This window comes from Cervus canadensis, chromosome 10 (genome assembly GCF_019320065.1).
Source record: "Cervus canadensis isolate Bull #8, Minnesota chromosome 10, ASM1932006v1, whole genome shotgun sequence".
In the NCBI taxonomy this organism is placed as follows: Eukaryota; Metazoa; Chordata; class Mammalia; order Artiodactyla; family Cervidae; genus Cervus; species Cervus canadensis.
In genome coordinates, this window is record NC_057395.1 from 48,350,546 (window position 1) to 48,376,397 (window position 25,852).

Here is a 25,852-nt window from a genome sequence, read left to right on the forward strand (position 1 = left end):
CATGCTCCATGACCCTGGTCTGCTGCAACCAGAGCCCCTGTCCCCAGGGCAGGCTACTGCTGACCCATGTCTGCAGGAGACACTCAAACACTCAAAGGCAGGTCTGGCTCAGTCTGTGGGGTCTCTGGATCCTGGTGCCCACAAGATTTTGTTTGAGTCCTCCTAGCGTCTCTGACGGGTATGGGTTTGATTCTAAATGGGATTTCGCCCCTCCTTCTGTCTCGTTGGGGCTTCTCCTTTACCTTTGCTGTGGGGTATCTTTTTTTTTTTTTTTTAATGGGATCCAACCTTCTCCTGTCGATGGTTGTTCAGCAGCGAGTTGCAGTTTTGGAGTTCAAGAACTTGCCTCTCAGGTGTCATCAGTGGCCAGAATGGCAGAATGCCCAGCTCCACCCACCCCAGATGATCTAAGTTGAACTCTGCACTTTAACTAGACCCCCAGGTTGTTTGTGTGCACTTGGATGTTTGAGGGCCTCTGATCTAAATAAGTGACAGCACTCTTACTACCGATTCTATTCTTGGCTTGCCTAATCCTGCTGGATCCAGGATTGCTAACTTGAGGGACCTGGATCCTTCTGGGGGTGGAAGTCTAAGAATGGGCCCTAGGACTCTGTAAGATACTGGGACCTTCTGCATATCTGTTTATTTCCATCAGTAAAGCAGTGGCCTTTGAAAGGATGGCCTCATCAGCAACACTTGGGAACTTGTTAGCAATGAAAGTGGGAGTGGGGAGAGGACAGCAGTGTTTGTTTGAACAAGCCCTCTTCTGATCCTGATGTCAGAAATTTGAGAACCACTGAATTAGAGGGGGAGGCAAAGAGAGGGTTGGGCCACTTCTGCATTGTGGTTTGGGCAGGAGGGTGATGCTGGCTTGAACTGAGATCACCATCATGGGAATTGGTTGGAGGAGTGAAGTGAAAACAAGATGATGGATTTGAGTCTGGATATATTGAAATCAATGGTATTGACTAATGTCAAATGTTTATTGAACAATTTTCTATCTGTATGTTCAGCCTAGTCTAAAGGTCAAGAAAAAGGGCTTTGTAGTCAAATTTGAATTTTTTGAGAACTGGTAAAAGTAAATCCAACTTTACATAATGTTTAAGAGAACTGTTTTTAACACACTGATTTTATATAAAGTTAGTCACCAGCAGGTAGCCAACAGTATATGATTACTATGTGATATACTTGTGTTTGTTTTGGCCTAGGGGAATGGACTAAATCAACAATTTATTAAAGGCAGTTTTTTTAAATACATTTATTAACCAATGTTAACACATTAAATGAGTCTATATATTGCTAGTCAGAGCAGCTTACAAAATGCCAGAATGCATCGAAGAACTGGACAGCCACAATGAGTAATTACAATGTGCATAGTGGCTAAGCTCAACACCTTGATATAGCTTTATGATTTGCAGAAAATTTTTAATAATGATTCCTAAACAATCAATTGTAATTTTACCTAAAACTTTTACAAAACCAGGCCACAATCTCTTTTTTTAATTTTGTTTTTTTTTTTTTTTTAAACACACAGTTTTTACACTGTAGTAACTTGGAAATGTGCAACCGTGTCAACGGAGACAAAAAAGCCAAAGTAACACGAGTCTTACTTTCATGCAGCTATCGGTAAATAGTACACACTCTGGAATGATTTCACACCAAAAATAGTTCCACAATAACTTGCTCTCATAGGGGTGGATCGAAGTTTTAAAACTTGGAAAACAATCAGAGAAGGTAAGTGTTCTCAGTTACGTCGTCTCGACCGGACCACAGCACCGTGGCGACGTTGACCAATCTCACAGCAACAGGAGGGACCGAGAATGCCACGTGCCTGCATAGTTCAGGGACGCTGTTGACGTGTGGCTACCAGACAGGTCCTCCAAGCCACGGGGCACCACCAGGCAGTCGCTTGTCGATTAACTTGTGTCACCACCATCTGCAACAGCATTAGGACTGGGTGGGTGATTATTTCACAGAAGACTTGGGTACATTTTTGTCTTTAGAGTGACCCTGACAAACCTGGAGAAAACTTTTTGAAAGGTTTTTCTCCTGATTCTCTCACTTACATTGTGTGTAATTGCTTTAATAAATATCAAAGGTGTAAATAAATATTTACAAATTATTTCTCTAAACTTAAAAATAACTAAATGATAAGTGGGAATTTGACTGGTCTAAGGTCAGTCTTTGAAAAAACATAAATTGTGAGGGTTTGTTTTATTTTTTAAAATTAAGGTTTCCTGGCTGTATTTTATATATCTGTGTATAAAAAAAATCATTATTCAACTATCGATCCATTCCTATTGGTAATGCTTCTTAATCCAGACATTCCGCAAAATACAGACTTTTTACAAATCACGGCATCTTTAATACAAGAAAATTAACATGCATTATTCTTCATTCTGTGTACAGTGATGGAGTTCATTAGTAGGCAATGATCCATTACTACAAACATAACGGCTTCTGTGAAACTTAAGTGCTTTCTTTCCTTTCAGTATTAACTTACGATAGAAGAGGTGACACCAGATAGTAGGCAATCAGATGACACTTGGGGAGGGAAGGGAAGCATTAAAGAAATCTGTATGCCTCATCTATAATTTCATGTATGGATAAAGGTAGTTTTTGGCTTTTTATTTTTGTTGTTTATTTTGTTACAAGCACTCATGTTAGGACAAAGATGAAATGTGCAAACTTTAAAATTTAAATATTCATTTTCTCTAAGATCCAGCTCAGTAAAAGATTACCCCAGTTCCCTGCAATTTTAAACTACAAGATCAAAGCTAATAATTTGTTATAAAAGTTATATATTGAAAAGAAATAATGAAAACAAATTGGGAAATATTTAAGAAAAAATATGCAGGACTAGCACCTGCTGTGTCAACCCTGTTCCCTAAATTCAATCATATACCCACTGGCATAACCAATAGATAATGCCTTTAAACAGTAAAGTAAGCTGAACAAAACCAGCTCAACAAGGTTAAGAAATAAATTTCACATCAAGGTAGTATGTTTTATTTCTGAAACAGTTCTGTAGTTCTTACATTCAGATCTATTTTAAATGTTTCTTTGTTAAACTCACTTGTAATTCACCTGTTTTTTAAAGATCTGTTGTTTAAAGGTTAAAATCTCTGTAAAACCTAAAAATGTTTTAAAATTTGCTGAAAATGCAACAAACTCTCAATTAAAATTTATTTAAAATAATACCCTCCACTGATGTTACTTTTACCCCCTGAAAATCTCCAGAGGAGCGTTAACAAAAGATTTAAACTACTGTGCAAAATTTCTCCACGAAAAGTGTTTAAAGGCTGGTGCAAAATGGGAAGCAAATTCTAAACAATTTTGGCTTCTTGGAAACAAAAACCGCTGTGTCTGAGAGGAATAGTCGTCAGTGATTCTCCAGGAAGAGCCAGCCTTCATCTTTTCCGGCGACAGGTGCGCTTGTGCTCCGCATGCCAGTGCTCCTGCTGACACTTGATGGAGCAGTACGATGTGTTCCAGCAGCAGTGGTACATGGCCTCCTCCTCACAGTTGTAGCACTGTAGCAAGAAACCGTGACCAGCAAGTAAACGAAACTGGGTACAACTACAGACTTTAAAACTGTGCTTTCAAAGATCTTTCTAACTCAAGTGTAAACTAGGACATCAAAACACGGTTTCTGTCCTGAGCAGGACAGTAGGGAAACAATGGGATGACAGAGGCTCAGCATGCAGTCATTATCAGCAATCTCAAGCTTACTCAGCACAACATCAACTTCTTCCATCTGTACTAGGTCATTAACATCAACAGCACACAAGCATAAATAATTTCTCTTTTCCTAAAAAGGTCTGAAGGTTCTGAAAAGATGACAGAGCAGCAGCACAAGGATTCCCCACCCCCCCCCGCCACACACACCAGCTCTGCTGCACAATCTAAAGGGACTGTTTTGGAACCCTGAGGTCTGGGAAAGGGTGGAACAATAAGTTATGGTCACTTTGGTCATTTTGGCTCTTAGCACTGAAACAGCTACCTCTTCCCCACCTGCAGCCCCAGGTGGCTATGCAGGGAGCCCCCTGGCAGGTGTTCTGCAGACTGCTGCTTCTGGTCAGATGGGCGGGCCACTTTATTAATAGTTGCACCCCTCCCCCACCCATCACAAGTCCTCCCTCTGAAGTGACTTCCCTTTTGCAAGCCATTCAAAATCAATTGCACATACAGGGGAATTAGGAAGTCAATGTGCAAACCCAAGGAGAGGCTTAGAAAAGACCTAAGAAGACATTTAATTTACACCTCAGTCTGATCCTGGGAACAGACAGCCATAACAAAGAAACAGCAACAGCAAACTATGATAAAGGGGAGAAAATGAGTTACAGTTACCATATTATTAGACTCAAATGTTTAGTGTTCAACAACAACAACAAAATCACAAGGCATACAAAGAAGCAGGAAGTATGACCATTCAAAGGAAAAAGAATCAATCAACAAACTGTTCATGTAAAAAAACCTACTGGCAGATATACTAGACAAAGACTTTAAAACACCTATTAAAGAAGTGCAAAGAACTAAAGGAAGATATGGAGAAAGTCAAGAAAATGATGTATGAACAAACTGGAAATATTAATAAAAAGATGCTGATGGAAACCAAAAAGACTTGCAGCTGAGAATTCCATTAACTGAAGTGAAAAATGACTGGAGGGAGTCAAAGGCAGATGTGAGCCGAAGACAACAGGTCAATGGAAATTAACAAGACAGGGGAGAAGACTGCGGAAGAGCAAACAGCCTAAGAAGACCCACAGGGCACCATCCTTAGTGAACTGTCAGTTCTTAAGTTAGAGACCAGTGAGATGTTACTTTTATAAAGCAAAAGTAATCAATTTCTTCACTAGAAGCTAATGTATGTTAAGTGCAGTAAAATCTGAAAATCCTTAGTTTGCTATTATGATACTTACATTTACAATTTTATAAGTTAATATCACCTATTAGGGCCAGCCCACTTATCAAAATAAAATACCTGCATAGATGGAAAAGTTGTATAAATTATATATATTATGTCCCAAAGTATCATAATCTCAATGTAACAAAATAATTTTGAGCAAATACTGAGAAATGTGAGCTCTGGAGTTAAAATACAGTTTAAGTTAATTAAAGTTGACAGTTCCACATTAGACTGTATTTCAGGATTTTTACATATGCCATAAAGATCTTTCTGAATTTTCATCATACCTATGGTATTTTTTTTTTTTTTCATAAATCAGATTCTAAGAAAATAGTGGTATTTACCCACTGCTTCTTCTTGGTCTGAGAAATTAGTTGTTTGTGCTGTGTTGCTAGCTTCTTGATTTCCTCTACAAATTCTTCTTTACACTTTTCCTTTACTTGCTTACATTTTCTGTCCATCTCACCCTGCATATTGGCTACAGCTTTATTTACAGCTTGTCTTTTTTCTTCTTCCATTTCAGAACGCAGCTGAGATGAAAAAAAAGTTAACCCACAGTATGTCAGCTCATAATTTACACAGACCATTAAGCAAAACCATAATACATAGTTTCTACTTAACTGATGTACCTCTCTTCCCTTTATTTCATTAAGGGCTATAAAATATTTAGGTGAGAAAAGTACCTGTTATTTAAAATATTGTAAAAAGATGCCTTTTTATATTCCTTGTTTTAAAGAGCTGCTACCTCGTTGATGCCTAAGCAACGTAAAACCACGACATGAAGACCATTCACCTAACCCACCCGTGTGTCTGAAGGCAGCACTGGCACTGAGGGCTGTGTTACCTTTTCTAGAGCTTCTCGTACAACTCTTTCAGTTTCTCGCTTGTGATCAGACTTCATTCGGTCTTTAAAGTCATTGAAAATTTTGGTGTACTTGTCATGGCACATGCTTTGACACACTCCATCACTGGTGGTCTGGGTGCTTCGATGCAGCATTCTTGGGGAAGAGGCACTTAACTTCTTGGTCTGAGTTGACACAGAAACTTTTTCGATTGGCTGAGGCATCGTGGGGATTTCCTGGCTGGAACTTACAGCTTCCGTTTCAGGCTCTGGTTCCTAAGGATAAAGAAAGTGCCACAGAATTTACTAGTTCAAGAACAAGCTCTATCTGAAGAAAAACAGAGGGATACAAACAGCCATACAACTGCTGTTTAAACAATCATGTAAGAAAATGGAAAATTCTTCTGTGTATTCAACCACAATTCAAAATAAATTAAAAAAAAATTAAAACACATGCAATTTGTAGGTACAGTCATTCTACAGGAACTTCATTTACAATTCCATTAAATAATATTATGATGCTTCCTTTCAAAAGAGACTGAACAAAAAGCTTTACTATGTAAGATCATTAGAATTTATCGTTACTTCTTTGGATGAGATTCATAAACAAATACCCTAGACCACCCCTCACTGAGTATGTGGTAGTACTGTGCCCTGGTTTTAAAATATACCTGGATTATAGAATTGTAAAAGCCTGAACTTAGCCATAGTTTCTTTCAGTTTTCAAATGCTGGTCTCATTGATCTGCTGGGTAAACACTAAAAACTGTTTATTAGTGCCATGAGAAAATATCAACGTTCCCAGACAATGCAGCAAAGGGCTGTCCCACTTAGCCAGATGTGGTCAGTGCTGCTTAACTGGATGCTCCCGTGTGTTACTCTAGTGACAGGGCAGTGGGCAGCCTGGGTCCAACTTGGTTGCTATCCTGGGACTGACGGCAGTCCTTTTTGCAAGTCACCTGTCAGGAGCACTGCCTGGATCACAACTGTGGAAGTATTTCCTGTTTCACTTATCACCTGGACACTGCAAGGTGGGCAACTTACTTCTTTTTTGGGTTCCACACTTTGATTACGTCGTCCTTTCTTTGCTCTTGGTTCTTGAGTGACCTTTAGCTGTGGACATTATAAAAGTAACAGCACGTTATTCCCGACACCACAAAACACTTCTCTGCTGAGAAGACTAGCCATGGACCCATGGGGGAGAGGTGGGCACCTGCTGTGTCCCTGTGACATTAGCTCTTTCAAGACCATGTGGTTGGCACTCACTGAATGATTCCTCTGGGCCGAGGGCCTGAAAGAGCTAATGTGCTGGTCATGTCTGGATCAGGGTGATGGTGGCTTCTGTGAACTAGGACTGGTTCTGGTTTGTTTCTCAGAGCACTTGACAAATGTGTGCAAGGAAGAAGTCACAACCTGCTCATTCCACGCCAGTGCATCCTGACACCTGCACCTTTGGAACACAACTGACAGGTTCTTACTGGTGCCCTTACCTGCTCATTGCTGGTGGAGGAGATGCTGGACTCTGCCTCCTCCTCCCCTCGGTCCTCATTCTTGGACTTCCAAAACCTCCCTTCACGGAGGAAGCGCTGGTGCAGCTCCAGTTCGTCACAGGCCTTCTTCCAGCCCATACTGCGCTTAACATGCAGCCGGTGAACATTGACTGTGATGTCCTGTATGTTTTCAGAAGGAATCCAGGCCCTGTGAACAACATTGAAAAGGGATAGTTAGAAGTTTCCAAAACAGCAGAAACTCTGTGCACTGTAAAGCACAGTGGCTTGAATAAAAACTTTTACCAAGTAGAAAAAAGGTGAATTGACTTGTTTTTCACAGTCATCAAAGTAAAGTTCTCAGGGTGAGAATGACTCATATGCCTTTTTTAAAGTGTTCAATATCTCATTGTTTTGAATACTATAAATTATTCAAAATCTAGCTACTTGCATGTTAGAACTATAGAAAGTGAGAGTGGAAGTTGCTCAGTTGTTTCTGACTCTTTGCAACTCCATGAACTATAGAGTCCGTGGAGTTCCCCAGGCCAGAATACTGGAGTGGGTAGCCTTTCCCTTCTCAGGGGATCTTCCCAACCCAGGGATCGAACCCAGGTCTCCTGCACTGCAGGTAGATTCTTTACCAGCTGAGCCACAAGGGAAGCCCAAGAATACTGGAGTGGGTAGATCTAAAACTACATTTGGTTCTATTGGGAAGAAAGCTAGAATAGAAACTGAAGAAAATTTTCCTGGGTACGAATCACCTACTGGCCTTAGTCTCCCACTAGAGTGCTGTGTCCACTCACCTGGGGCTGACCATGGGCCAGTGAAAGCACCACAGAGCGTACAGTCCTAGGGCTGTTCCTGCCTCGTCTGACGGCTGGCAGAGATGTTGCCCAGATGGGCTTAAGGTAAGTTATTAATTAACAGCTGGAACCCAGCGAGGGTCCTAATGGTTAGGTTTCCTAATAAATACACTAGCGCTTCTACATGCATTGCCACTGCCCTGAACTGAGAAACAAGGAGGAACAATGCAGCATATACAGTTCAGGTGACTCTGGACATGAAGAGGGAGGGATGTCACCAGTGAGAGGATATTAGGTGGGATACAGCACTAGGAATAAACCAGGATTTACTGTTTCCAGTCTTACTATGGAGTTACAGAAATACTAGACCTAAAACTGTTCTGAAGGCATCAGAGAATTCTGGCATATATGCCTAAAGTTATAAACACAGACTTCTAACTTGCTTGTATAAACTAAGCTATTTGCTTTAGAATTTAAAAGCACATTTTTAATATACAATAATCCATATGGTTACATGCTAATGACAGCTGACATTGTTAAATTTGAACTTGTTTATAAATATTACATTAACAGTGTCATCTGACATTGAGAAACCAAAGTAAACTACACTTGAGAAAAAGTGCAAATACAAATTTGCTTGTGGAAGAGTTCCTTGCCATTAAATCCTGTATTCTTATTTACTCTTTCAGTCAGCAAACATTTACTGGGCAATCAAAAACTGTTAAAACACTTTTTAAAAGCAGTTATGTTTTTGAGGGGGATTTCCATCATAAGCAGTGCTGACTACCTGGAATGAACTTGTGACCTAGGAGAGAATTTTATCCTGTTAAATTACGTATCCGTTGGATTTAATAAAAATGAATGAATATTCTTAATGTGAGACTTTATTAAGTCTCAAAGCAATTCATACAACATATCTATTCTCTCAATCATCTCCATTACTATAAATTTTAATCAGATTTCAAGTTTGAGACATGCAGTCTGATCTACACTAGAAAAGGCAAACAGAAAGCACCCCACAATTTAGAGTAAGTTTAATAAAAAGAAAATTGGATCTGGCTATACCTACACATCTGTCAATCTGAGTTCAGAATTCTCTGAATATGTGCACAATGAGGTGGGCCCACGATCTGACAGGATGTACCCCTTCTTTCTTGCCTGTGCCATCCACCCTCCAACCACAGGCAGCACGAAGAGTCAGCACTGCAGACATGCGTGCCCTGCAGACCTGCTCACCAGGACAAAGCATCACAACCTGATCTGGGCTCGGGAGGCAGCAGCAGGCTCTGGTTTGAGCATATGGAGGGAACAGTCCATAATCACGTGTTTACCTTTTCCTTCCCCCACTAGGTGCAGAGATATGAGGAACTAGCTAAAGAATATTTACTGTATTTATTCATGGTGATCTCTGCATAACAATTCTTCATTTTTCTAAGCTAACTGTTACTTAGTGAAATTCAAAACACTAAGTCAAAGTTCTTCCCTCATATCCATTCTTAGATCACAAGACCCACACTCTCCTACACTCCCAAGTTGATTATTTTTGTCTGTGACTCTGACAGAACCTTGAAAAGATGGCTGAAACTCCCAGAAGGACAATACAATTCTGTGAAATGGACCATCCTGAGAAGTTCTCTACTTAATGCCCACCATTGACACCTTCTGAGTTCACCCTTCTAAATTCTGCTATTGAAACTGTCCCATTTAAGTGCCCAGTCAAGTTATATGCTGATTTATTTTTTAATTTAAAATACACTTCACATTGTTCCTGATGGCAAAGCACCCAGAGCACTGGTAACTGCAGGCCTGGGTCCACCTCAGGGCTCCTAGAGGCCCAGGGGTGATGGTGGCTTGTGGGTCGTGATTACCTCTGGTGATGGTGACCGAAGAAGCGGACATCAACCTGATTGTCCTCTTTCTGCATGACTTTGGCCGGCCAGAATCCAAAACCTTTCATTTTAGCCCAAACCAGCTCATGATTAGGTATCTGGAAATAAAATGTTTTATCTTGTCATATTACTTGTAAAGTATTAAATACAAGTATATCATTAATACTGACCTACTTAGGTATAATATTTGCAATACTTCTTTTCTAAATCCTTAACACACAGAATGTACCCCACCCCAGGATTGATTGATTTTTACCTCCAAGAAAAACACCAAAAAATTAAAATTTCCATAAGTAATGTGGAAGTAAAAAGAATCTCCTGACAGCCCATGGAACTCTGGAAGGAAACCAAACCCCACGTGAGTAACAAAGGCAAACTGAACACCCTAACTTTGCTTCATGAAATATAGTCCAACCCTGGAAGCTTGTAAGAAATGGGAGATTTTCAGGTCCTCCTCCCAACCTACTAAGTCAGAGATGCAAATTTTAATGAGACCGTCAAGTGACTGAAGAGCACAATAATGTCTCAGAAGTGGGAGCTTTCAGGCAGGCTCTTATGTCCTTGTGGAGGGGGAGAGGAGATACCTTTGGCACTAACATGCCATTCTAGGGGAAATCACACAGCTATATATAAAAACTTAGATTTCTTGTAAGAGAATGAAAAATTTTTATTTATTAAGGGATTCAATGTTTATTCCTGTTCTTAAAGTTCTCATTTTAAAGTCAGAAATGGATACTGATCCCAAGTTGTTTTTTCCTATATTTCAGTTTTTTATACTCATTAAAACCATAAAGAGCATGATATGAAAAGAAATATTTAGAAGGATTATAATCCTCAAGCAAATTGGAAATAAACTTCCTTAGAGCAGTACATCAGAGACACTGAAGAGGTTAAAAAAAAAAAAGAAAATTTCAAAATTTCACATACACAAGGATAGCAGAACCAATTGTCAGGACGAGCATTTGATAAATAGAAGCAATTCTTACAAAGCTGTAGTTCATCCAACTGAAAAAGAAAAGTAACTATTTAGCTTACATAAAATATATGCATGCACAAAACTATAGATAGATGCATGTAAATCAGCATTCTCTTTCATGTTGATAGCCTTCAATTTTGTTCTTTAAGCTTCAAATTTGAATTCTCCAATGCCACTTTCTTGCCTGAACCTCCCAAGAGGGCCCAGAGTACACTCGGAATAGAAGACAGATTCCTCAGGGCGCACTGCATCTGCCCTTGGCTCCCCAGCCTCACCGATACCTTCTAGTTCAACACACAGATGAAAGGCTATTTCCCCAGAAATGTCTTCTTGATATGCCCACAGAAAATACCCACTACCAATAAAAGCAGCCCTTACTCTGCCTCATTCTCCATTTCAGTCCTGTTTTCTTTCACAACATTTTTTGTAACTTCTGTAAAGAAACTGATTTGTCTCTCCTTTTCCTCAGTCTCCTTCCTCAGAACACAGCTGTATGAACAGGAAGCCAGCATCCTGACGCCCACTTTATTCCTAACACAGCACACAGCACACACTCAATAAACATGTTTAATGAATGGAAGTCATATCAGAAATGGAATAAAGAAACAAAACTTTTTAAATTGAGACACTTTTGCAAAGATAATATGGTTATAGATGAATGTTTCAAATAAGAAAAGCCACCCAAAAAAATCTTTCCTAAATATATATTTCATATATTGTTAATTATGAATGCTGATGTTTGGTTGCTTTTTTGCCTGTGTAGTGTAGTAAGAACTCAAATTTGTATCTTTCATTCAAAGAGGGTAACACTTATTGAGTGCCTGCCCAGTGCAACACACTTACATGCAGTCATATTAACTAATTCACTTTAGGGTAGTTAAGGAAAACAATTTCCTTTTGTTCTAACTAGAAGTTACTTAGTAACTAAGTCTAATTCCCAGAATTAGAGTCTCTGAGAACAGTTATGCCAGAATTCTAGCCTCCCCCGCCCCCGTCTCTCTGTTTGCATTGTATACCATGTATGTCAAACATGGAAATACGATCATATTTAAAGAAATGGCAAAGTTAAAATGTACATATCAGAATGGAATTCTAAAATAGGTTAATGTAGAAAACAGCAAGCATTCAGGTATTAGGTGTGGACAGTACCTCATGACAGGTGTCTTTATAGAGCATCCGTGCTATGTCAGCTTGCTCACTGTCTGCTGTAATTATAAAGACAGATATCTATTACCAGTAATCACAGGACTACCAAGAAACACAAGACTACCAAAATTAATATAACCATTTAAATTTTCTTTCAGTTTAACAAAAGTGGACAGATACCACGGAAAATAAAAACATGTATTTAAAATAAAATTCAGGCAGTAAATGAAAAGTAAATAGGCGGCTTTAATTTTATATTCAACACAACTTAATACTCTCCGTATAGATTGGCCTCTTTCACTACTTTTGAATGAGGGGATATTGACGGGAAAAAACAAATACTAGAGTTCTGCTTTTGGCCTGTCAATTCTATAAGCTATATGTAGTTATCTATATTACTAAATATTTTTAAGTTTAAACCCTAACATTACTTACTTATAGATCGTTCAGGTATTGTTTTAGTGTAATGTTTTATAAAAGATATTTCTCAACATGCAATGTAAACATATGACTAAAAAAAACTACACAAAAAAGAATATTGAACCTCCATAGAAAATGACTGTGTTGTGGAGAAGCAACTGAGCGTCAGCTTTGAATTCTTCGTAACTTCGGTATTTCCCTTCGTTCACTTTCTGCAGAGGGAAAAAAACCAAAATGGCCAACAGTTAATAGTGAAAACACTTGCCATCAATTTAACAGTGTTAGAGTGTGGGAAACAGCAAGATTTTCCAGAATGGCATTACGACTGCTCCTGTGTCCATACTGACAGAATGTTCATAAAAGAAACCCACAACTCCATCTACAGTCAGGGTATTCCAGGACAGTGAAGTGCAGAAGGTCCCACATTCTCAGCCACGTTACTGCAGTGTGAACATCTCATCTGTAATAATGATAAAAGCTGTGGCTAAGTGCTATACATAATGAAAGCTTTGGTAGTGGGGTTCATGAGACCTAACTACACACCTACCATATAGGGAATATGCTATGCACAGGCCTGTACTAGAATTAACAGGGCTTCTTTGAAAAATAAGAATGACTTTCTCAGCAACTCTCTCGGGGCTCTGGTTTCGAGAACAGGCACTAATATGAAAAGTGAAAGTGAAAGTCATTCAGTTGTGTCTGACTCTTTGTGACCCCGTAGACTACACAGCCCATGGAATTCTCCAGGCCAGAAAACTGGAGTGGGTAGCCGTTCCCTTCGCCAGGGGATCTTCCCAACCCAGGGATCGAACCCAGGTCTCCTGCATTGCAGGCAGATTCTTTACCATCTGAGCCACCAGAGAAGCCCAAACCATTTCTATAAGTCAGGAAAATAAAACTGAAAGAAGAAAGAGCTGTTAGTCTCTGTGACAGATTACCACAAAGAAGACAAGGCAATTCTGAATTAGAGCTAGGTGGCTGACATAGTTTTAAAATAAAGTCTGTGGTGGTCCTCTGCGCATCAAGACAGTTGATGGCTTCTGTCTGGCATCAAGGGTCACAGGGCTCTTCCAAACTCCACCCTGAGCGCCTCACGGTCTTTGGCTCAGGGGTGCAAGGTACCACCAGGCTGCCTGCCTGCACCCAGGTGGGGACACCCACACCCAGAAGTCCCCATGCATCATCACAGCTAGCATTTTGGTCTCCACCATAAATCTTTGGAAGCATAAAAACCAGGTCTTCCTCCTGTTCATTTCCTTCAGGGTGCTTCTGCTCATGGTCAGCACATGCTAATAAGACACCATCAGCCCAGCTCCTGAGCCCCCTGGACTGAGGGGGGTCAGACTGCAGAATGTGGGGGTGCCATAGGGGCAGTGCAGGAGGGACGGCCGGGCTCTTCACTGTTGTCAAGATGTTACGCAACATAGGGGTAAGAGGTAAAATTAAAATTGCTCATTTTTATGAACAACCTTCATTTGCCCCTTTCTTCCACTGAAATACTACATCTTCAGTTTTTCCAGCTATTAAGCAGATTAAGGAAAGAGCAGATGATTTAAAATTACTCCTATTATGGCCAACCATAAGATTTTAAAACTTCAAAATGACACATAGGTTCAGAATTGGTATATCTGCAAATCTAACTGGAAACATGTCAAAATGTTCACTGCATTTGTAATTAAATATTAACAACCCATTAATAGCCCTCAGCTAAGTAGGTAAAATTACAGGAACTTCACTAGAGAGATTAAGTTTTCTAGTTAAAATCTGCTTTGTTCAAGTGCATGTCATTGTTCCCCAAGACCTGAGGTCTGCGCTCTCATCTTCCCTGGGGAGAAACTCCCAAGTGCTGCTGCCAAGCCCAGGAAGACACAGCTGCATGGTGATTGCATCTGGAAGGTTACACTGATCAGGCTGTAATACATTTTCTTTAATCAACAAGTGTCAAGAATCTACAGGTTGCTTAAAACAAAGACTCTTAAGAGATGACCCCTGCTGAGCGCCAGCGGGTGCACACGCCCCTCGCAAGGACAGCTGCTGAGGCAGGAGGGGGGCAGGTGCACAGCCAGGGCTGCGCGTGGCAAGCTTTACCTCCTGTATGGCAGGGACATCCACCGCCGAGTGCACCAGTCGCCGGTACATGGGGTGTTTGTTGTCCTTCCCCTTTTTATTAAGGTCAATAGCCTGAAAGGTCATGAAACACATCAGTTTAAATGTGGCTACAGAGAGGGGTAAAACATCAATTTCTAAACAACAAGTACTTGAGAACTTAATGAAAGATGTATATGTACTATAGTTTAATGTGGCATTCCTTAAGGTTTGAGTAGAAAGAACAGTTATTTTGGAAAATTCAGTTTCATTTTAAAGACTTAAGTATCAATAAAAATGTTCTTTCTGATAAATGGAAGTTTAAAATGTAAATGTTTCTAACCTAATGCAGCTAAAGAAATTCCTGTGTTGAAAACAAAGGCAAAACAAATCTAAGAGCATTTTATGGAACTATTCAGAGCACAAAAACACAAGATAGCAATGGTTTCCACCCTTCATACTGCACTACATGTATTTGCTACTTGTCAGTCAGGAACTCTGAAAGAATACACATGCTTTAGGCGATTCTAAGAGCCCTCGGGACTCACCCTCTCCTTCATGCGGGAGACGATGAACCTGAGGTACGTGCTCATCTCCTGCTTGTTGGTGTTTTTCTTCTTGATGCTCTGTTGGAAACAGAAGGCCAAGATAAAAATCTGATCATTTGTAAGTCTATATTCTTGCTAAAGATTGCTCTCTATATATAAAAGATTATAGTATGCAAATATAGACTTTCTTAAACAATGTAGTATTTCCAACACATCTTCAAAATTTGCATACCAAAAGTAGCATTTAATGTAACAATGTAAGAATCAGAAAATATACTATCCTTGACATAATACCTCAGAGAATTATTCATTTTTCTCTTCTTGATGTTTTAAAATTTCAGTTTTCAGATGACAAAAAATAATGACAATAACAGTAAAATAACAATAATGATGATGTAATGTAGAATCACTTATTTTATTAAAAAAAAATCAATGGCTGAAATCCTTTAAGGGATATTTTAAAATAACAATGTTGAACAGTGAATTTCAATTATTAACGTTATTCTCTATTTAAAAGGTTATTAAAAGTCTGTCACTTAGGAATTACGTACACTGCAGCACACACATCTACATATCTACTTTGAAATGTTCTGGGTCTTTTCAGTAATAACTTCAATTTCCATTAGTCTTGCCTAAAAGCTAATTAGGTTTCTTAATTTCTCTCAGAAAACTTAATTTCACACGAATTAAAGAAGGAGTTTACCTTCAATGTCACTTCTAGACAGCTAGGAAACAAGGACCAATGTTCTCAACTTCTTAGCTGAGGCTAAGACAACCATGAGAGACACTGGACCATAAGCAGACCGCCCTGCAAAGGACAGAGCAGCCTGGCCCACTACTGAATAAACACTGTAACTTTTCAGGCTGCTGTATTATCAGTCTCTACCCAGTGACATCATTACTTACTCCCCTAAGAACTTTACACACAGGAAGTCATCTCAATAATGCTAAATACATTGGAAGGAGCAAAGTTTTCTCGTGTAAATGACAAACCTTTGCTATGGCTTAACCAAGTGCTTATACATTCACAGCACGAAAGCATCTGAGTCAAAAGTGGAAACAGTCCCCTGAGTTGAGATGCAGTTTCGCACACTCCGTGTCTGGCGCCATCGCCGCCCCCTCCCCAGACGCTCTGGGGCGTGGCTGGTGCTCTCTCTGCTCAGCTTTACTCCAAGGCCGTCTGAGTAAACAGCCGTACTCTTTACCGTCTACAGACTGCAGAACGCATTTCTCACCCTGGCCACACTCCAGATACACTGGTGGGCTCCCACCCTGAGCATCTGAACTGGAATTTCCAGGCAAAGGTCTCCACCATTTGTTCATTCATTTACTGTTAACTCCTCAGGTGGTTGTGACATCAAAGTGAAAGTCGCTCAGTCATGTCCGACTCTTTGTGACCCCACGGACTACACAGTCCATGGAATTCTCCAGGCCAGAATACTGGAGTGGGTAGCCCTCCCTTCTCCAGGGGATCTTCCCAACCCAGGGTTCAAATCCAGGTCTCCCGTGTTGCAGGAGGATTCTTTACCAGCTAAGCCACCAGGGAAGCCGGGTTGTGACATGAGGCCAAGACCATGTGCCAATGGTGTACATGTGGAGTTTAAAATGCAATGATATTTCCTGAACCCCAGGTTGTATAATCTTTGGGAAAAGGGACTTTGATGTAGCTTGTAAATTCACACTTTTAAACAAAATTCCCACATGGGGAGAGGGGAGGAGAGGGTGAGATGTACGGAGATAGTAACACAGAAACTTACATTACCATATGTAAAATAGATAGCCAATGGGAATTTGCTGTATGTTTCAGGAAACCCAAAAACAGGGGCTTTGTATCAACCTGGAGGGGTGGGATGGGGCGGGAGATGGGAGGGGGGCTCAGGAGGGAGGGGACATATGTACACCTATGGCTGATTCATGTTGAGGTTTGACAGAAAACAACAAAATTCTGTAAAGCAATTATCCTTCAATTAAAAAATAAATAGATAAATAAATAAATCCCCTGTAATCTCCAGGCACACAAACACATGAGAACTATTAGTTGCTCCCTCCGGTAAGCGAGAGCAAAACAACAGATCTGAACCCGTCAGCTGTTAACACTGCTGTGGAAACACTCTTGCTGACATGGCCATCCCTCCATGCACTGCTTTCTCTATTAAACAACTCTCTGGTCTGTTGGATACAGGGAAGAAATGTTAAGAAGACCAAGAAGCCTTTTTCCTTACCTCTTGGGAAACCTATATTCCCTTAGAAAAAGAGGAGAATAAGAACAAATGCTTCCAGGGAGTTCCCTAGTAGCCTCATGGTTAGGATTCCAGGCTTTCACTGCCATGGCCAGGGTTCCATCCCTGGCTGGGGAACAGATCTTGCAAGCCAGACAAACCCAATGCTTCCAACTACATGCTCTGTCCTGCCCACTCTGAAGTATTTCAGGAGCACTAACACGGCTGATCCCAAACATCACCATGATCATTAAATCACACATCTGTGTGAGTTCATGTGTGACAGCAATCTACATCAGATTAGAAGTCCTGTCATACTCATACTACTAGTGGGGTCAGTGTTCTTTTAATAGGTAACACAATATTCATGGGAAACACCGAACCAGCATTGTATGCAGTGCTGAAATACTACTAAATGCTCACTAACATGTGCCAGACCGAGCAGGGTCAGAAGAGTCTCCACTCATGGTCTCCCACTGCATAGCTCCAGCTCAACCAGGCAAGGAGTGCCCCTGAGGCCAACGCCCACCAGTGCGGGCAGTCTGCATCACTGGAGAGACCGCCAGGGAAGGGGTGCTCACTGCAGCCCCCACAACCGGGCTGCTGGGTCTCCAGGGTGGCTGTGTGCTCTACACGTTCACAGGAATGCATTTCTCTCCTCTCTGCACTCTCAACATCAACCGATGAAGGCGTTCACTGTGAGTCAGAACCCAACCCCTTTTGATTTAGTGCCTCAGAAAATAAAGCAATTCAGTGTTTCTCTATGGGTGAGATTTACACAGTGCTAGAACCAGAGTGCCTCTACAGGCATACCTCGCTATATTGCACTTTGCAGATACTGTGCATTTTAAAAACTGAAGGTTGTGGCAACCTCGTGTTGAGCAAGTCTGTGAAGGCCCTTTTTCCAACAGTATTTGCTCACTTTGTCACTGAAGGCTTAGATGATGGTTAGCAGTTTTTTGCAATAAAGTACTTTTTAATTAAGGTAGTTACCTCTTCTGACATAATGCTACTGCATATTAACAGACTACAGTGCAATGTAAACACAGCTTTTATATCCATTGGGAAACCAACAAATGTGTGCAGCTCACTTGATTGTGATATTCGCTCCACTGTTGTGGTCTGGAACCAAACCTGCAGTATCTCCGAGGTATGCCTGTATAAGGGCTTCCCCGTAAAGAACCCACCTGCCAATGCAGGAGATGTGGGTTCAATCCCTGGGTCGGAAAGATCCCCTGGAGGAGGAAATGGCAACCCAATCCACTGTTCTTGCCTGGAGAATCTCACGGACAGAGGCGCATTGGTGGGGGGCGGGGGCGGCTATAGTCTGGGGGTCGCAAGAGTCAGATACGACCTAGCAACTAAACCACAACCACATGCCTGTACATCCTTACCAGTTTGCTCTTCCTCTGAAACACAATTCTGAAAGTTTTCAAACAGTAGGGAAAACCCTATTTCACTTGGCTTAAGTTTAGGTAACTGTGCATTATATTGTTCGTGTAATTCCCTTGCTTAAATAAAAGTCTATTTTCAGTTACCATTTCCTTTCCATAGAGAATCTACAAAATTGATGGATATTACATGCTCTCAGAATGCTTTTACTTTGGTTTCACCTCTTTAAACATTTTCAGATTAACTGCTAATTAGGATAACCAAGTGCAGCAACATTTTTTTTAGGGAAGACTCCAAATGTACAGAATTCAGGTCGAGGGCCTTAATTTTACAAAACTAAATGATAATTTAGAGGACAAAAATCTAATTTTTGTATCATGCTTAAATTTGCTTAGGGTAAGGTGCTAGAGTGTCTCTCCTCTCCAGTGTGCAATCAAAGTGGTGGCACACACTTGCAAGAGTGACTATTCCAGCAAAAAAAATGAAACATGACCCATGCCCACCCTTCACAGCTCCAAATCTGGCAAAATATTACTACCTCAGAAAGTCTGTTCCTGTTTTATAAAGTGCCGCCTAGATTCAGGCATCCCACTTGAGTGCTCATCACCTCTGGCTGTGCATTAGAACTGTCTGGGAAAGCCTTGAAAAATGGCCTGCATCCATTTATACAAAGTTCTGGGGCAAGCTTGACTTAGATCTGATGGAAACTAATGAGAGTGATGTCCGTCTGGTCTGGGTGGCACTCAGTGGTAAGTCAGTGGGACTTGGGTCCAGAGCTATGTGTTTGTCTATTTCTCAAGTGACACATGCAAGACTTGTGCAAATCACTGTGCTGTAAATTTTACCCCCAAGGGAAAAAGCGCTACCCAGAGCTGTTGTAACTGGTTTACAGGGAGCCTGGGCACGGGCAGTCCCCACACCACAGGTGCTTCTCACAGGCGGTCCTGACTGAGCGCCACTGCGAGCACCAAGTGAGAGGCCACTCCGTGCACAAGCACGGGCAGCGGCCCGCCCAACCTCTGCCACTACATCGCGCAGAGTCAAGAGGCAGGGCCGCCAAGCTGGCTTCTCGAGTGACACCGGATCTAGTCTCTCTGTCTACTTGCTCACAACAACAGAAAGGCATCTTTCTGACATTTTAACTATTTCTTGGTTCTTCTCACTTTACATATTGGAAACTTCACTGACTCTTGCTGTATAGGAGTCAACAAAAGAAGTTTCATATCAAAGGAGGATCATTTTGCCGAAAGTCTTTATGTTAACTTATTTAATGTTTTAATTGCTGCCCAATACATCTTTTCTGGTGACAAATACGGGATTCCACTGAAGATGCAGGGCAAGAACTCAAAACGCATGTGAACACTCTGATTGACTGGTTGGTAGGTGAAGAGCTGCCAGGACCTCATGCTGCTCCTGGTGTATTCAGGAGTTGGGGGCCCACTTCCCACACATGTCGTTGAGGAGCTTACTCCAAGAAGGCAGGCAAATAAAAGAGAAGACCAGAATATGTGCACAGCCTCTTACAACAATCTGTAGGGACAGAACATTTCTCATGTTTTCACATTTGCTAAATTCTTTGGCTTGCTTTGTAACACTTTCTGGTTATAATTTAAAGATTTGGTATTTCACCAAAGACATCAACAGTGCACACAGTTCTGTCCAGGGCTGTACCCTAAGACTTCTGAGGAATTCTTAGGTAACGTGTTGTGAGCCGCCTTCCATGACATTCACAGCAGAGTCAGTGCCTGTTGGCCAAACCAGAACATGGATATGCCTTGAGAAAAAGCCACTATAATGGAAATTAAAGGAGTAGCTTCTAGGGTAAACACAGTCCTGTCTGTAACACAACTAAGCAGACAGCTCTTGACAAAAGGGGAGAAAAACAAAAAATAATGCTGCATGAAACCTGCAGATTATCTCAGATCCGATTTTTTTCTGAGGTTTTGAAGAACCACACCTATCCTCCACCAGCAGACCTCAGGACTCTTCATAAAGGGGCAGCTCAGGATCCATCAGCGTGAAGTCCAGGAAGTTTTGATAACTGCTCTTACCACCCGACTTTGGTCAATATCTACAGATAATAAAGAGTGGAACTTTTTATTACGTGCCCAAAGCTGCTGCAGCCATCATGAGACGACAGCAACCTATGGCTGAAGCTGTCACAAAGAGGACAACACACCCACTAACCTAAGATGGGCATAGGTGCATACCATTTCCCTGAGTGGCTGCTTCCCTAAAAGTGAAAAATAACAGAAAATCTTGAGTATCTTCTTGACTTAAGAATTCTTAAGCCAGTTACAATAACTGCTGGATTATAGCAAATCAGATGTGTCAGGTATATATCACAGACAAAAACACAAGTGGAATAATTCAGCCAAACTCAGTGACTTACAGTGTTTTTGGCTGGAAGAAGGCAGGAACAAGTTTTGGTCCTATCAAGGTTCATCCACAGCTGATTATTGATAACAATGCCCAAGCACCATTATTTGAAGGAACATTTAGGACTGAATTTGGGTCTGGAGTTTTCAGTGTGCCCTAGAAATACAATACTTCAGGAGCAGAAACCTACTTTAGCAGAGAATTAACTCCTGTGAATACCACTTCTGCATACCAAGTATCCGAGAGAGAGAGAGAGAGAGAGAGAAGTGTAAAATCAGAAATCCACGCATCTTCTTCTTAGAGACACATTGGTGCTGTGCACCTCACCAAACCCAAGCTTCCAAGTCTGTTACTAACAAGGGCTTCCCAAGACCCAAAATGTTCTTCCCATAGCAGGCTGGACCAGAGGCAGAAAAATTTCTGTCAGGGCCTCACAGTGACTATTTTAGGCTTTGCGGACATTCAGTTGGTGGCTGTCTTGACCACTCAGCCCTGTCACTGTGGTGAGAAAACAGCTACAAATAATGTATGCCTTCCATGAGCAGGACTGTGTTCCAATAAAGCATGTGGATACTGAAATTTTCATTTCTTATAATTTTTATAAGTCACAAAATGTTATTTCTCTTTGAATTTTTTCCCCCACCATTTAAAAGTATAAAACCCACTGGTATGAGCAGTACAAAACAGATAGTGGGCTTGATGTGCCCGTGGATCATGGTCTGCCAACCTCTTGTAAGCTTTGTGACAGCAGGCCCATGATGATCTAGTTCAGCATTCTTTTGCTCATTCAGGGTCTTGTACAGTACCCATCACATAGTAAATATTCAAAATAAATACTAGCTGAAATGAACTAACGGCCATGATTACTGACCAACCTCACTGCCTACGAGAGAAACATTTCACGTAATTGAATTCAACAATACAAGATATCCTTCCAAAACGTGAAATTCTTACTAACACACAAGCAGTATTAGCACATCCTGACCACTATAAACCACGGTGTTAACTTGTGCTGTGCTCACCGTTTCACTGTCACCTGAATACAGCTGAGGGCCCCTAACAACCAGAGGCTCACCTGACGTGAGGTATCTGTGGGCAGGCTGACTCCTGTGCCTCCATTCAGGACATGTCCTAACAAGCGTGTCCAGGGACTCTGCTACCACAGTCTCTGGAGCTCACTGGAGAAACACTACTCTGCATGTAAATTACCTCCAGTGTTTGAGGAATTAAGATGTTCCAAGTTCTCCTCTATAACCATCCGTAATAAATGAATCACAATGGCTTTTAACCGCACATAAATTGCCTCTACAGTATTCTCTGTAACCACCTGTAATGCTGGAACATAAAAGAATCAAAGAACTTATAAGAAATCCACTATTTAAGACTAACAGTAGAGCTGGTCTGGTGGGAGTGGCCCCAAGCCCTGCCATTTCTTCTCTGTACCACTGTGCCCAGCAGCCCAGCAGACACAATCACTTTCTGGGACAGTTTTCTAAAAACACACCTATGTTCAGTTTTGTTCACCTCCAGCACCAACACACAGAAACTAACTCTCTACCATAAGGACAGAAGAGTGGAACCCACACCCACCACCGGCACCAGGACGAGAACCTGGCTAAGCACCTGCGCGTTCAGAGTGCATGATCCCCTACAGCTCCCTCCTACGTCTCCACGGCCAGGCCAGCAACAATCATTGCACTTGAGTTTCTGGCAATAGTTTTTTGTGTTTTTCTTTTTTAAACTTAAGTTAAAGGAACTTACATTAGGTTTAAAAACCTCCCCTCGGCTGTCACCAATCTGCCTTCTTGTTCACAGGTAAAAGCTGAATGTGGAGGATCATTTAAACCACAAAGACGGTCTTGAGGTGGATTCTTGGAGTGTGCCGGCAAACACGACTCTGCTCTCAGGTACTCTGCTTCATGAGAAGTTGTTCCTATAGAATCACTAGTGCACAGGTTTCCAGACTTGTTCGCAAAGATTTACAGAACAGCACTGAATGCTACTTCAGTTGTGTCTATATTTATTAATTTTTACAAAGTCGGCTCTTTGCTCTTTGAGGTTGGGAGGTTTTGGCTAGACTCACATGATATAATCAGCTTTGCATCACCCAGTTTAGGGTGATTTACCAGCTATTAAAGTACAGTCTCAAATTAATTCTACAAGCCATACAACTGACTGTACTGTGAACATGTGGTATTCCTATATACACTACATCCACACAAAAATTGCGAGAACACTAGATCTACGAGACAGCTGCTATGTTATTTCTACTGTGTCTGGAGTTTCATCGTTCAGGATTAAGTGTTCTTTTGAGGGTAACTTTCAGCTCTTCTGCACTACGTTATAGGGATTTAGGAAGACGAAAGGGACATTCAGGAAAAGTTTACAGAACACAGGCTGTGTCTACTTGTTCCTTCCCTCCTCTGTCAACACTGGTCTATAAAGAAAGAACAAGATTTAAAGGCACAGGGAGGATGGATTCCTCACTGTAGTAAGCCTCTCCTGCCTCTTCTGAGAACAACTCACACAACTTTGTTTCGGAATCACAGAATGCCTATCACACAGTCTCTGCTCAATGAAGCTGACAACCAGCCAACAATACTACTATCTGCCCACCCCTTACTCCTTCCCCTCCTGCTTCAACACCTGCAGAGACAATAAAAGGAAATTGTGTGCACTTTGTACATATTTTCAGTACATCAATGCTGCAAACACTAAACAAGCCTTCTATTTATCTAGATTAAGTTGTAACCATCTTGATGTAGGAACCAGCCCAAGCAATTACCTCTTTAGTCCCTTATAGCTAAAAATAAAAGATAAAATTCAACTAAGGTTCTAAAAAAGCCACTAAAATGATACATCACCAAGACAAAATGCACCCCAAACATTTCACACTCACATCCAACCCTTTCTGACCATGTAACTTGTTAATTTAGCGTGACAAGGCAATATGGGAAGTACATGGGTTTTTCCTTTCTTGCTTGGTCCAGGTAGTTTCATAAAGAGATTATACAACAATACATGAGGATTTTACAATTTTATATCCTAGATCCAATTTTTAAATTCCTTTACTTTTTCCTCTAGTAAGCCTAGACTGAATATCAAAACTGCCTTATAAAGTAATTGGTTCAGACACAGACTTTTTTAAAAATTAATTTTCTACTTTTGTGAGTATAGAAATACAATCCAATTGTCTTCAAAAAATGTAAAAAAAAAACTGATTAATGTTCATTTGTAACTTTCAATACTATGATAGTCTACAACATAGATTTTTAAAAAAAAATGTTTTTCCTATTTCATCTAAACATGAAATCTCCACTCCAGAATTGATAATATGTATCTTAAAGGTAAAGGTACTTACTTTCAGGGTGAAAATATTAATAAATTTCCCACATTAAGAAAGGAAGACTAATCAGAAAGCAAGAACAGTTAACAGTTTTGTAGTAGATACATAAAGCATATGTTTCAAAATATTTTCTTTTGGCATTCTGTCCTGTTTCATTTTGAATTCATTAAATGAGAATTCTCCTTAATTTTGAGATTTAAAAAACTATACTGCTTACATTCCCAAAAGAATGAAAAATTAACTCAGAAGTAAAGTTTCATCTCCAATTTCAAGAAACAGCTTTCATCATGAGTCTCAGTGCAAATGACTCAAATATAACTTACCCAGAGCTAAGTTAACATTGACCAGTCAGTATGTACCCATGGTGATGTCCTAACAGTGACTTACTCTTGGTTTAGTTTTAGTAAACCAGTTAAATTCCTTCATTTTCAGTAGCTGTCTAATGAGTATACTATACCTCATGTGAAAAAAATATACAGTACCTGGGGCTTAACATCAACTTTAAGTTAACTTTAAATGCTCTCTGTAGACTTCTTTCTGTATATCTATTAAGTTTCCTGTAAAACAGACATATTCTTTCTCAAATTTAAAGAGAAGCTGCAGCAGTAGGTAGACTGCAGGGATCATTTCTACTAGTCCCTCCCTCTTTGCATCTTCTTAGATGTGGAAGAGCCAGGGATCAGAAAACCAGGAGCTGCAAACCTGGGAGAGCTTCTCAGATTAGATGTAGATCCAAAGTATTCTTAAATAAGTAAAATTTTCCCATATGCATTCATTTTCTTCTCTACATTTTCTAGTGTTTCTGTATTTTGTTAGCAGGCTAAGTTAATTCTCCATACTCTTTGTATATTAACACAAATCTTAAAATTTGTGACCTTAAACAGGGGAAAATACCATGTGAAACATTTGTAGGCAGATGAATATTTTATAAAAGTTTTTAAAGATATACTGGAATAATATATCCCTTATCCAATTCCCTGAATGACGCTTTTTCTTTTGTGACTTAGGTTGATCTTTCCATAGACAGGTCACAATAAGTGTGTCATAAAAGGGATGAAAAGTGAACCAAAGATATTAAGGGTATAAACAGTAATACAATATTTTTATGCTATAATGAGACAATTAAAAAGGCCTAAGATATGGGTAAGGGATTAAGAGGTACAAACTATAATGCATAAAGTAAACAAGCTACAAGGGTATATAGTACAACACAGGAAATATAGCCAATGTTTATAATAACTAAATGAAATATAACCTCTAGAAATTATGCATCACTATGTTGCACACCTAAAATCGACAATACTGTCCATTGACTATACCTCAATAATAAAAGATATCCCAACTTAAAAAAAAAAAAAACTTTGGATGAATTTCACTGGAGCAGCATAGAGGACCAGACATGGAAAAGGAAGA

General features: G+C 40.4%; 1 protein-coding gene across 13 annotated transcripts in view; it reads right to left on the reverse strand.

Moving 5' to 3' along the window:
• Positions 1 to 1,418: 1,418 nt before the first annotated feature.
• ZMYND11 (zinc finger MYND-type containing 11) overlaps positions 1,419 to 25,852 on the reverse strand; it is a 74,289-nt gene continuing 49,855 nt past the window's right edge. For 8 of the 13 annotated variants that reach the window (XM_043480651.1, XM_043480650.1, XM_043480660.1 and 5 more), the window contains 11 exons: positions 15,104 to 15,181; positions 14,559 to 14,651; positions 12,595 to 12,682; positions 12,054 to 12,109; positions 10,856 to 10,933; positions 9,908 to 10,026; positions 7,240 to 7,447; positions 6,794 to 6,862; positions 5,754 to 6,026; positions 5,254 to 5,439; positions 1,419 to 3,533 (listed from right to left, as the gene is read on the reverse strand). In XM_043480651.1, the coding sequence (XP_043336586.1) occupies positions 3,411 to 3,533; positions 5,254 to 5,439; positions 5,754 to 6,026; positions 6,794 to 6,862; positions 7,240 to 7,447; positions 9,908 to 10,026; positions 10,856 to 10,933; positions 12,054 to 12,109; positions 12,595 to 12,682; positions 14,559 to 14,651; positions 15,104 to 15,181 (1,371 nt within the window). In that variant the 3' untranslated portion in view covers positions 1,419 to 3,410. Of the gene's footprint in view, positions 3,534 to 5,095; positions 5,440 to 5,753; positions 6,027 to 6,793; positions 6,863 to 7,239; positions 7,448 to 9,907; positions 10,027 to 10,855; positions 10,934 to 12,053; positions 12,110 to 12,594; positions 12,683 to 14,558; positions 14,652 to 15,103; positions 15,182 to 25,852 lie in introns of those variants that run through there. The other 5 variants (XM_043480661.1, XM_043480657.1, XM_043480655.1 and 2 more) reach the window with 3 other exon arrangements.